The sequence below is a fragment of the Podarcis tiliguerta genome (genome assembly GCF_965153285.1).
Source record: "Podarcis tiliguerta genome assembly, chromosome: 6".
Classification (NCBI taxonomy): Eukaryota; Metazoa; Chordata; class Lepidosauria; order Squamata; family Lacertidae; genus Podarcis; species Podarcis tiliguerta.
In genome coordinates this window covers 8454844-8467221 of record NC_139539.1, presented here as the reverse complement: position 1 = coordinate 8467221, position 12378 = coordinate 8454844, and the positions used below count along the sequence as shown (strand labels likewise).

Sequence of the window (12378 nt, the reverse complement as noted above, 5' to 3'; positions counted from 1 at the left end):
CATAAAGAAGGCTGATCGCCGAAGAATTGATGCTTTTGAATTATTGTGCTGGAGGAGACTCTTGAGAGTCCAATGGACCGCAAGAAGATCAAACCAATCCATTCTGAAGGAAATCAGCCCTGAGTGCTCACTGGAAGGACAGATCCTGAAGCTGAGGCTCTAGTACTTTGGCCACCTCATGAGAAGAGAAGACTCCCTGGAAAAGACCATGATACTGGGAAAGATGGAGGGCACAAGGAGAAGGGGATGACAGAGGACGAGATGGTTGGACAGTGTTCTCGAAGCTACCAGCATGAGTTTGACCAAACTGCGGGAGGCAGTGGAAGACAGGAGTGCCTGGCGTGCTCTGGTCCATGGGGTCACAAAGAGTCAGACACAACTAAACGACTAAACAACAACAATAACCATGGCATGTAGAAAGAAGGCAAACAGAAGACGGAAGAGTGAAAAGTCAACATGAAACCAAGGGAAACACTTCCTGGAATAAACACTTAAAGTGCTTCCTGGAATAAGAAAGTATTTGTTATATGACATAGGTTCTTAACTTAATCTTGAACAGAAAGGAGATCCACAGGTGAACAACAATGAATGCATGGCTTCTAGGGTTAAAAGCTGTGCATTGGACTCCCCCAAAGTTCTCAGTAGTTGGGCTTAAACCCAACATGTAACATTACCTGAACCCTAAATTGCTAGGGCCTTCTCGATAGTGGCGCCCGCCCTGTGGAATGCCCTCCCATCAGATGTCAAGGAAATAAACAACTATCTGACTTTTAAAAGACATTTGAAGGCCGCCCTGTTTAGGAAAGTTTTTAATGTTTGAAGTTTTATTTTGTTTTAATGTTCTGTTGGGAGCCGCCCAGAGTGACTAGGGAAAGCCAGCCAGATGGGCAGGGAATAAATAATAAAATTATTATTATTATTATTATTATTATTAGCCTTGTAAATTAGTACAAAACCACTGAACCTGGCCCAGTAATATATGGGCAGCCACATATCCTGGGAGTGTCCTGGAAAAAACGAACATCCTGTTTTCTTGTGTTGAGATGTCACCTTCTAAAAAGCGTGGTGCCCCAAAATGTGTGTTTTGGGATGCCGTGTGAGCACAGCCCTGAACAAAGTGTCACTGAAGCTCAATGATTTCACATGGGTCACATGACTCTCACAGAATCAGATGCAGGAAGACACACATCCTGGTTTTGGGACTCAAGATGTTGGAGGGTATGCAGCCAGTGCCAGCTTTTGGCCACCAGAGTTATATGCTGACGGTATTATTATTATTATTATTATTATTATTACTATTACTATTACTATTTACTGAATTTATGTACCACCCTAGACCTGCAGGGGGACGCAGGTGGCGCTATGGGTTAAACCACAGAGCCTAGGGCTTGCCGATCAGAAGGTCGGTGGTTCGAATCCCCGCAACGGGGTGAGCGCCTGTTGCTTGGTCCCTGTTCCTGCCAACCTAGCAGTTCAAAAGCACGTCAAAGTGCAAGCAGATAAATAGGTACCACTCTGGCAGGAAGGTAAACGGCGTTTCCGTGCGCTGCTGTGGTTCGCCAGAAGCGGCTTAATTCTGCTGGCCACGTGACCCGGAAGCTGTACGCCGGCTCCCTTGGCCAGTAAAGCGAGATGAGCGCCGCAACCCCAGAGTCGGCCACGACTGGACCTAATGGTCAGGGGTCCCTTTACCTTTACCTTTATATGTGCAGGTCTCAGGACGGTTCACAGGATAAAATCAGAATATAAAAAACACAAAATACGAAATCAAAATAAAAACAGCAACAACCCGATAACCCTTCCCTCAAGGGCATAGGATGTCAATTCAATCAACCAAAGACCTAGTTAAAGAGGAATGTTTTTGCCTGGCACCTAAAGGTGTATAATGAAGGTGCCAGGCAAACTTCCCTGGGAAGCGCATTCCACAGATTGGGAGCCACTGCAGAAAAGGCCAATTCTTGTGTTGTCACCCTCTGGATCTCTCATGGAGGAGGCACACGAAGAAGGGCCTCAGAAGATGATCTCAGGGTCCGGGTAGGTTCATATGGAAAGAGGCAGTCCTTGAGGTATTGCGGTCCTGAGCCATTTAAGGCATTATAGTTCGAAGCCATGGTAGTCCATCCCCATCAACAGTCCAGCCACAGCAAGTACCAGGAAAATTGGAGGAGGACAACACAGAGGGGGAGGGAGCTCTGTGTCAGAGGAAAGGAGCCATCAGGCACCATCATATCAACCCCTAACTGACTGTAGAAGGAGGGGGGAGAGAGGGAGGGAGGGAGAGAAAGAGAGGGGGGGCGCTCAAATTGACCCTTTAATCTGCCTCTTGTTCTGCTGGTGAGAGTTCTGCTGGCAGAGTTGGCATTATGCAAGCTTCACATCACACACAAACACCACACACACACACACACACACACACACACCCCTCATTTATAATTCTCCTCACACTGCAATTAAAAAGTACACCCCAGGACCAATGAAATGAGGCTGCAATCCTATACACATTTGTTTGGGATTAAGTCCTATTGAATTTACTAATTATTACTAATAGCCTCTGTGTCTTATCTAGATTGAGCTTCTGTTTATCTGGGGCCATTATGCAGCCAGACACTGGTTCAGCACATCCACTGCTACAACTGCTTGCGATGAGCATGAGAAATAGGGTTGCAGACGATCAGTGCACTGCTGAAAACGCCCTCGGAAACCCTGGGTGGTTCCTCAAAATGAATTCATGCAGGTGATGAATAACACGCGGGTGAGTCCTGCAGAACCCCACACTGAAGGGCCAAACAAGATTTCCCCAGTACCAACCTCTGGGGTCAGGTCCCCAAGTAAGAGCGAACCACTGCAAAGGAATATCTCTTGTTCCCCACATGGACAGCTGCTCCAGAAGGATGCCATGGTCAATGGTACTGAAAGCCAAGAGATCAACAAAGATCCACAGGTTCACATTCCCCCGTCAATGAAAAAATTGTTTGTGTGAGCTGTCACTCATGTAACCTTCATGTGTGAATGAGCCATTACAGGACTGAAGCCCCCACCCCACCCACCCTTTAAGGCTCCTAAAGAGATTCTCCCTGAGAAGCGATTTATTTCTGGCCAAGCTCTTGGTGAAGCTGTTCGTTTTTATTTAATGAGTGTGCTTTTTTTGCCCAGAGACAAAAATTTGATGATCTCCTTCTACCGGTCCACAATAGAAAGTGTCCTTTCATACTGCATCATGGTGTGGTACGCGGGTTTGACATCAACTGATAGGAAGTGCCTACAGAGGGTGATGAATACAGCTCAAGATATTATGGGCTGTCTCGTGAATCCGCTGGATGAAATAGCAGAAGAACGTTGCCTCAGGAGAGTGAGGAAAGTTCTCAGGGATGATTCACACCCTGGCCGGGACTTTCTTGATCTCCTGCCCTCAGGCACAAGATACAGAAGCATGATTAGTCGCACCAACAGGGTAAAGAACAGCTTCTATCCGTGAGCTGTTAGGCTGCTGAATGAAAAGATAACAACAAGGCAACTGACTTTCAGGTTTGGTGGGTGTGCGTCAGTAAACAAGGGGATTTAAGACTAAGAGAGCTGAGTGGGGGGTGCTTGTGTAATCTCACTGTATACACGTTGTATAAGTGGCAATAAAGTATTTCAAATTTCAAAGACCACTACCTGGTAAAAGTCATCATGATGTTGTGGCTACTGAGTTAGAACAGTGGTGCCACACATTCAGAACCGCCCCCAGCCAAGTAGCTGAGCTGAGCTGGGTCCAACCTCACTCATGGGGTTGTTGTGTTGATAAAAGAAAGGGGCATGCACATACACAAATGTGTGTGTGTGCCACTTCAAGTCACTCGGATGAAGGATAGGGTGTAAAGAAACTTCTCCCTTTATAAAAGGTAAAGGACCCCTGGATGGTTAAGTCCAGTCAAAGGTGACTATGGGATTGCGGCGCTCATCTCACTTTCAGGCCCAAGGAGCCAGTGTTTGTCCACAGACAGCTTTCCGGGTCATGTGGCCAGCATGACTAAACCACTTATGGCGCAATGGGACAACGTGACAGAAACCAGAGCGCACAGAAACGCCATTCACCTTCCCACCACAGTGGTACCTATTTATCTACTTGCGCTGGTGTGCTTTTGAACTGCTAGGTTGCCAGGAGCTGGGACAGAGCAACGGGAGCTCACTTCGTGGTGGGGATTTGAACTGTTGACCTTCTGATCGGCAGGTCCAAGAGGCCCAGCGGTTTAGACCACCAATGCCCTGCTGTGCACTGTGGAGAATGCACATTTTTCTCTTTAGCTGCACAGAATGTAAACCTAGGCCTGGCATCAGCACCCAATATTCATGGACAGCTGCCAGGATTCTTCTGCCTTTACATTCTATACCGTCAAGAGGTATGCGTTTTTGATTCCCATCTGCAGGGCTGGTCTAGTCCTGCTAGCTGGAGCATCACGGTAGATGAGAGCCTGAGCTATATGAACCAAGAACTTCCTTGAGCACTGCTCTTTTAGCACCCTAATGTATGCAAAGAAGCAGAATTATCTTTGCAATTCTTTTTTTGCATGCTGCTGAAAGAGAGGGTGCAGGTGTCCCTAAACGTTGTCTGGGCTAGTTTATACGTATAGGTGCAAAGACATAAATAATTACTATAATTTAAATAGAAATGCTATACATCCATTGGAGCTGAGGCTCCAATACTTTGGCCACCTCATGAGAAGAGAAGACTCCCTGGAAAAGACCCTGATGTTGGGAAAGATTGAGGGCACAAGGAGAAGGGGACGACAGAGGACGAGATGGTTGGACAGTGTTGTCAAAGCTACAAACATGAGTCTGACCAAACTGTGGGAGGCAGTGTAAGACAGGAGTGCCTGGCGTGCTCTGGTCCAGGGGGTCACGAAGAGTCGGACACTACTAAACGACTAAACAACAACAACAATCCATCTCACCATGGTGGAAGTGACCTTTGTGCCTACTTAATTTGCTGTCCATCTTATGCTCACCTATCTTTAAATTGGTCTTGGACAGGACATCCCTTCAAAAGTGAGACATGTGCCCCCCCCCCCCCAGTCATGTTATCCTCAGTGGAAGAGTCTTTGTTTTGCATGCAGAACATCCCAGGTTCAATTCCAGCACCTCCAAGTTAGGTCTGGGAAAAGACTTCTGCTTTAAACCCCTGGGGTACCACTGCCAGTCAAAGTAGACAATATTGAGCTAGATGGAGCAATGATCTGACTCAGAATGTGGCACCTTCCTATGTCCTCCTATTCTCTGGGGTGTTGGAAGAGACAACCCCACACTTCAGACCCGTAGGGGGTTTACATACCCTCAGCCTGACTCAACACGCATATTAGGAGCTGGATATGGTCCACACCCCGGAATTAACACATCACCACATTTGTCTCTGACCATTAGAGGAAGACCCAAAATTAACTGCCAATGATAATACACCTGTTCATTTCCCAACCATAGTTATATGTGTGTAACAAAATCTACTTCTGGTGTACTTTCCTTTGTTACTGTAACCAAATTTGCAAAAGCTGCCACTTATTTGAAAACCATGCTTGTGTGTGCTGATAATTAGTAGCAAGGGATTTCCCACCCCGTTTTTTTCCTCCAAACATCCCACGTGATGCTGTTGTGCTCATAGGCACCTGGTTTCCAAGCAGATGGATGGTGGGGAGCCTGGAGTGAAGGTGGCAGATGGGACCTTGTGTGAGAAAGGGGGTCATGCAGTCAGTGCAGTCCGTAGGCTCAGTCCATTTAAGTCTGGATTATGTACCATCCAGAGGGTTTGTTCCTCCCTCCTCCCACTTTTTTTTTGGGGGGGGGCACAAAGGAAACCATTAGCAGGCATCAGTTAAGAAGCAAATGTATCCATGGCTTGGCTCAAATGAGAAGACATCAAGTGGGATGGAGCTGGAGAGCTGAGCAGCAGGATGCAACCCAGAGGAAAGGTGATGGTTTTGAAGTGTGTGTGTGTGTGTGTGTGTGTGTGTGTGTGTGTGTGGTTTCTGAGCTGGTACAACCTTCTAGTAGGGCTATACCACCTTGGAATGGAACTTTGCATGCCAACATTTCCATGCAGGTAGAAAACCTGCAAATAAGGCAGGAAATATTCTGCGGCATGGCTTCATCTGTTTTGAAACCTCAAGTGTGAGACTGGGGTGTTGTAAGGGTGGGCAGAATTCCTTTTTCATAAAAAAATCTGGCGTGACCAGAAAAGACTAGGTTAGACACCTTCTCCCTGATATCTAGGTTTCTAGGTGGAGGGAATTCAAATTCTCCTCCATATCATACAGGCCTTGTCCTGCAATCTCAGGCAGTACAGATAGGTTGAGAAACTTCAGGTGTAGGGGCTGGATGCAGCCCTCCAGGCCTCTCTATGTTACCCTTGGAATTCCTTCCAGCCCACACTTCCCTGCCTCCAGGCAACATCCCTTGCTTCACGGCCTCCTTGAGTGTTTTCGCCTGGATGGAATGTGGGGAATGTTCTGGTGAAACAAACCCCTGGAGTCGGCAGGTTTGTAGACTCTGCTTACCAGCTGGTGAGCGGAAAGTGCAACCCTGCTCAGCTTGGCTGCCCACACCTGTTCCCAAGTTCAGAACAGACACACAAACCCAAATCTTAAGGCAAGGCTTTTTGAAAGCCCTTTTGCAAACAACACCGTGTTGTTGCTTATACCGGTTTTCAGAAGGTCAATGAGCAAAGCAGGGCTGTTTGCAAAAGCACTTTCAAACAGCTCCATGCTGCACTTTGAAGCCCCAGCAGTTGGGACTTCAAAGCACAGCATCAACTGATGTCACTATGGCATCAAGTGATTGGCAGCTTGCAGAAGAGGCCCCCCACCCCTGATATAGACAATTCTGAGCTAGAGGGACCAATGGTTTGGTTTCGTAGAAGGCAGCTTCCTATGTATATCTTGCAAAAGTTATATACAAAGCTCCACCAATTTTGGATTGGCCTTGGTTGCTTTCTGAAATCTGCGTTTGCCACCCACCCTGCTTGGGGCAGGGCAGGGTGTGTCCTTTCCAATGTTGCTCTATAAAGACATCTTGCTGCTTTTTGAGTGCATCAAAGGTTCAGCTTGATAACAGGGAGACCATTTGTCTTTCTCCTGAACCTGGAGAAGTTTGATGGGCTTCCGCTGACCTCAAAGTGAGCTTCCCTTGCCAAATTAAAAGATGCATGTACCACAGCATGCCTTCTCCTGAACCTTGAAAAGTTTGGTGGACTCTCCTTGACCTCACATGGAGCTTGCCTTGCCAGATGCACCCCTACCGGAAGAGGCATGGCACCCATTCATTCTTATACATGTATAGACCAGGAATTAGGAGGGGGGGGGGTTAAAAGGGAAATGCAACAATGAGGAGGCTGTGAAGCTGATTGCCGAAGCAGTAAAATCCATTAAGGACCAGAGGGCTGAAGAGTGCTAGTTCCTGTAATACTAATAGAAAGCTTCTTCAAAGGAGACCTAAATGCAGAAGGGAAACTATTCAGAGAAAGACAGAGAGAGAAAGACTTGCAGAGTCTCCTGCCAGGAAAAAGGCAAGGAGGGGTGGTGGAAAGAATTGTGTTTTGGGGGAGGGGGGTGCCAAGGAAGTTAACCATTAACACAGTGCTGCCCAGCACCCAACCTCCCCGCTGGCTCAAGTGATTTCACAGCGTTGTTCTCCGGGAAGAGCAATGGGACACCACAAATTCAAAGCAGCAAGCTAAAAAAACAAAGCCACGGCGATGAACAAAAAGGGTCCATCTCATTATACTTTATGAATGGGCATGGACATCTTCTTTTTTTATATGCTTCATAGGGTCCATCAACATGTGCTGGATGGCGCCCATTAGGTTCCATCGCTGGCCAGCTGCATGATGTCACACAGTATAACCAGAGCAATTGGAAACAGACCAGGCAAAATCTCATCGTTTCACCCAGTAACTCACTGGGAGTTTCGCCAATAACTTGTGATCTCACACTTCGGAGAGAAAGCGGGGGGAGAGCGTGGGGTGGGGGGTGGGTGGGTGGGAGTCATGGGCAGGGATGCTAGATAGCGTGCTTTAGAAACCCCCCAACTTTGCATTATTATTTTTTTACCTCCCCGTTTTCGCCGAGGCAAATGCCGTGGGAAGTCTCTAAGGCGATGGAGCATCCAAAACTGGCTTCAGCAAGCTGATTCTTCAAGGGGGAGGGTCTCTCCCTCCCTCTCCCTCTTCAAAATAAATAAATAAATAAAACATGCCTGGGGTTCTTTGTTTCAGTATCTTGGATACCAGAGAACTCCCACGCTTGTCAAAAGTGAAGGCCAGCAACAATAATTACTGGGGGGTGGGGAAGGAATTAAAGAGGAGCCCCAATGATGCAAAAGCGCATATTAAAGGACAACGATGATATTTAAACAGCAAGATGAGCCAAGATAAACATGCACTTAAAAACAAATAAATAAACAATTCACTACAGTGAGCACTAGTTCTTGATTGATTTTAATGCATGAAACGCAAACGTGTGTACTTTTCTGCAGAAGTATAGTGATTACATTGAACAAGCACCCAAATTTTATATCAGCATTTAAAGTTTTCAAAAAGAAGAAACCGTCTGAGCTCACTGGTGACGATGAACAACGGAAGACACAAGCCCATCAGCATAAATTCAGTCCCAATTAAAACTTCCTCTGCGCTTCTATTCCCCGAAAGCCCCTTATTTCAGCTGAAACCTTTCCCAACGTGAGCTTACAACCTGATTGTTTAACGTCCCTCTTTTCCCAAGCAAGACCTAAAGAGTCTGTTTTTCAAACGAAGCCCGTTGGAGGAGCAGTGCCAACTTCACAATGAAACAAACGGAGCGCGTTGCCCTTTTAAGGCGAGAAAGACCCTGTCTCCTATTAGAAATTGACATGTAGGGAAACTTCCAGCTACAAGCTCAATCCGCAGACAATCATAAAACAGCCAAACCTTTGTTTATCGCTGTCCAGTGCTGGGCAAGTATGTGGAATGCCTAAATGGGTGGGGTGGGAGCCTTATTTCAACAGAGAGCTGGCCTCCCTGCACAGCTCAGACAAGAATTTGTCCCCCTGCCCTCGAAGAGAGAGAGAGAGAGACGAAATCCCCCACCAACTGTACTTTGCAATCTGTAACGCTGAGAATGCTTTAAGCTGTTTGTTTCAGGCTGGCAGACATCCCAGCTCACTGGCCAAGCACATGCTGTAGCAGGGAAAAAGAATTAGCACACTCAATAGAGCCTTATATGCTACTCAATATAAATTATGACCTTTGGCAGTTTTGCTCATCATGACTATTCCAGAGACTATGTGTGGAACTTCAGCAGTTAGCAGATAGCGGGGGGGTTGGGGGGGGGAAGGCTGGCCGTTCCAATTCCAGTTTCAGATCAAGCGGAATAGCCAAGACCGCTCCTATTCCCCAACAGTCAGGGAAACAGGGAGATTCCATCCAAAAAATAAATAAATTACATTTTAAAACTTGGAAGGAAAAAACATCTGTAAGCCACAACAGCGAACAGCATGAGCACATTATTACCAAAACGAGGTGGATGCGAAGTCAGTCATTTCTGGAGCTGTTGAAAACCCAGTTTTCAAGGATAAGGGTTTTTGAAAGAATTTGGCAGCCAGGTGTCTTTTGTCTGTGTGACCTCCCTTTCCTTTCAGAGCTGAAAGCAATGGAAAGTTTTCTCTATCGTGCACACACAAAATGAACCAGGTTTGGGGTTTTCCATGTAGCAATCCATAATTTGGAACAGGACAGAAGTGGGATGAAAAGGCAACAAAATTAGGAAGCCAAATTGTCTCTGAAAGCCACTAGTTCTGTAGGGCCACTCAACAACCAGCTTAAGCGCATGTCAACAGCGGTGGTGGTGTGGACCTCACCTGGCATGCAACAATCTTTCTGGTTTGTTGTTATCCTGAATATTTTTAATGTCTCTTCATGCTGTGCAGTTTTCGTCTCTGAGAAAGGCAGATGGAGGAAAAATGCAAGAGGCTATAGGATTGACTTTCGGTGGTGTGTACTGAAATGATTTACCAGGGATTTGCTAGCCCTTTTACAACATTTTAACCACTGTGCACAGAATCTGCAAGGCTGGATTTATTTATTTATCCATTGCTTGCTTGTCTGCCTGCCTGCCTAGCTGCCTGCCATATACACGAGACCTGTGGCATAATTAATCCAGAACAGCATGAACCTTAGTGATAAATTGGACCATCACTAACCGGAATTAGAATCTCCTCCAGCCCTACAAAAGGGAGACCTGCTTTTATTTCACTGCTCTTCAGTGACCACGATGGGAGGGAATGTTAAAAGTTGCCTTAAAAGCGTGTTAAGGGGGAACTAATCCGCTTGAAGCCATTGTAACGATATGGCTCCCTATGTCAGAATCCAGTTTCCTAATCCACAGAAACAAATTTGGAGCAACTTCGAGAAAGAGTTAGTCCGGATTAATTGGAGGCAGCCTTTTGAAGGGGTCAGAGTTGCACCATCACACCCATGGCTGCAAGGCACACAGGTCACTAAAACTGTATGGAATTTGAACTGTTCACACTTTGCAAGGTGCTGCACACCAGCCTGATAACTTGACATGCTTTGGTTGCACAAGGCAAACTTAGAGAGAAAAGTGAGGGCAGCTGAGAAGACAGGAATTATCCTATTATTGTTGTTGTTCTTAATATTATTGCTTTCATTTAGGGAAAATAAGAAGGCTGCACTCAACCCTAAGCCCAAGAAGTGGGACAGGTTAGAAATTCAACAAACTGACTCAAAAGGCATACGGGAAGGGAAGCAACTCATTGGCAGAGCTGATGCACTGCGTGCAGAAAATCGTTGGTTCGATCCCCAGCAACTCCTGGTAAGGCTGGGGGAGGACCCCCCCACCCCGAGGATGGATCTACTAGGAAACTAATCACACCAGTGACTTGGACCTGCGAGACAATCCACTACAGCCATTTTAATCCAAACCTGAGATCTAGTAGTTTTAAAAAAGTGGAGATCTGCCATGGGACAACCCCACCGAAGATGATAACACTTGGTTGGGAAAGGGACCACCTTAGCAGTTCAAGCTTCAGAGCTCCAAAAATGTAGGTCTGCCACCTTCAGCCCCCTTCCTGGCTGCTGCCAGCCAGTGTAGACAGCACTGAGCTATGTGGTCCATCGAAGAAGCCCGCTTCACCTGTTTCCATGGGACGCTCCCCAAAAGGGAGAACGAAACTCGGCCAGCGACACCCTTGATTGTACCAGTGACCTGGGTACAGTGGCGTAGCGTGGGTTGTCAGCACCCGGGGCAAGGCAAGTAATTTGCGCCCCCAGAGAGCTGCGAGTGCGAGCGCGCCCCCCCCCCCAGATGTTGCGCCCGGTGCGGCCGGCACCCCCTGCACACACACACCCCCCACGCTATGCCACTGCCTGGGTACCACCCCGGAGGCAGGAGTTCTCGCCGGGAGCATCCTCTCCCCCAGCGCGCCAGCCGCTTCCACTTACCAGCTGTAAAGTGCAGAGGAAAATCAGGGTGCAGCGCCCCGTACAACACGCCATCCTTCCCGAGCCTTGGGGGACCCCGCCTGCGCCTCATCCAAGGGAGCGCCTCACCACGACCTCCCGGCTACCATCTCCAAGTTCAGCGGCGCTGCACTGCGAGAGGAAGAGCCCGCAAAGCGTCTGAGTCCTTCTTCCAGACTTTCTTCTTCTTCTTCTTTTCTTCCCCTCCTCCTTCCCCCCACCCTGGGAAGCAGCCGGGCTTGAGCTGAGCTAACAGCTGCTCCGAGCAGCCAGGGAGGTGCTCCTGGCGCTTTGTGAAAGAGCCCCCGCCAGGGAACCTCCACCTTGGATGGATGGATGAGTGGGTGGGAGATTGGGAGCGCGGGTGGGGGGGGAGTGGGTTCTTAAAAGGGCCATGCCACGCGGAGGTGGCCACCTTCCCCGCGATTGGTTGCGAAGCTGCCTCGCAGAGACGAGAGTGGCCCCCATTGTTTTCTGATTTGCATTTTAATTGCAATTAAATTGCTGCTGCTACTACTACTGTTATTATAATACATTTATACAACGCCTTTCCCCCCTGACAGGGACTCTAGGCGGCTTACAGGTAAAAATAATAACAGCTAAAAACATAGTGGGGCAGGGAGGGAAATAACCGTTAAGAAACAATTAAACAGAATTAGAGCTATATATTTGTATGGAAAAGAAGGCTGATCGCCGAAGAAGTGATGCTTTTGAATTATGGTGCTGGAGGAGACTCTTGAGAGTCCCATGGACTGCAAGAAGATCAAACCTATCCATTCTTAGGGAAATCAGCCCTGAGTGCTCACTGGAAGGACAGATCCTGAAGCTGAGGCTCCAATACTTTGGCCACCTCATGAAGACTCCCTGGAAAGGACCCTAATGTTGGGAAAGATGGA

At 47.5% G+C, this 12378-nt stretch overlaps 1 protein-coding gene across 4 annotated transcripts in view; it reads right to left on the bottom strand.

Moving 5' to 3' along the window:
* NKAIN4 (sodium/potassium transporting ATPase interacting 4) overlaps positions 1-11820 on the bottom strand; it is a gene marked incomplete at its 3' end in the record, with an annotated part of 305839 nt that extends 294019 nt beyond the window's left edge. For 2 of the 4 annotated variants that reach the window (XR_014512872.1, XM_083447701.1), the window contains exon 1: positions 11465-11802. Coding sequence is in view for 2 of the 4 variants with exons in the window: in XM_083447701.1 (XP_083303827.1) it covers positions 11465-11518 (54 nt within the window). Of the gene's footprint in view, positions 1-11464 lie in introns of all 4 variants that reach the window. The other 2 variants (XR_014512873.1, XM_083447700.1) reach the window with 2 other exon arrangements.
* Between the last annotated feature and the right edge of the window lie 558 nt (positions 11821-12378).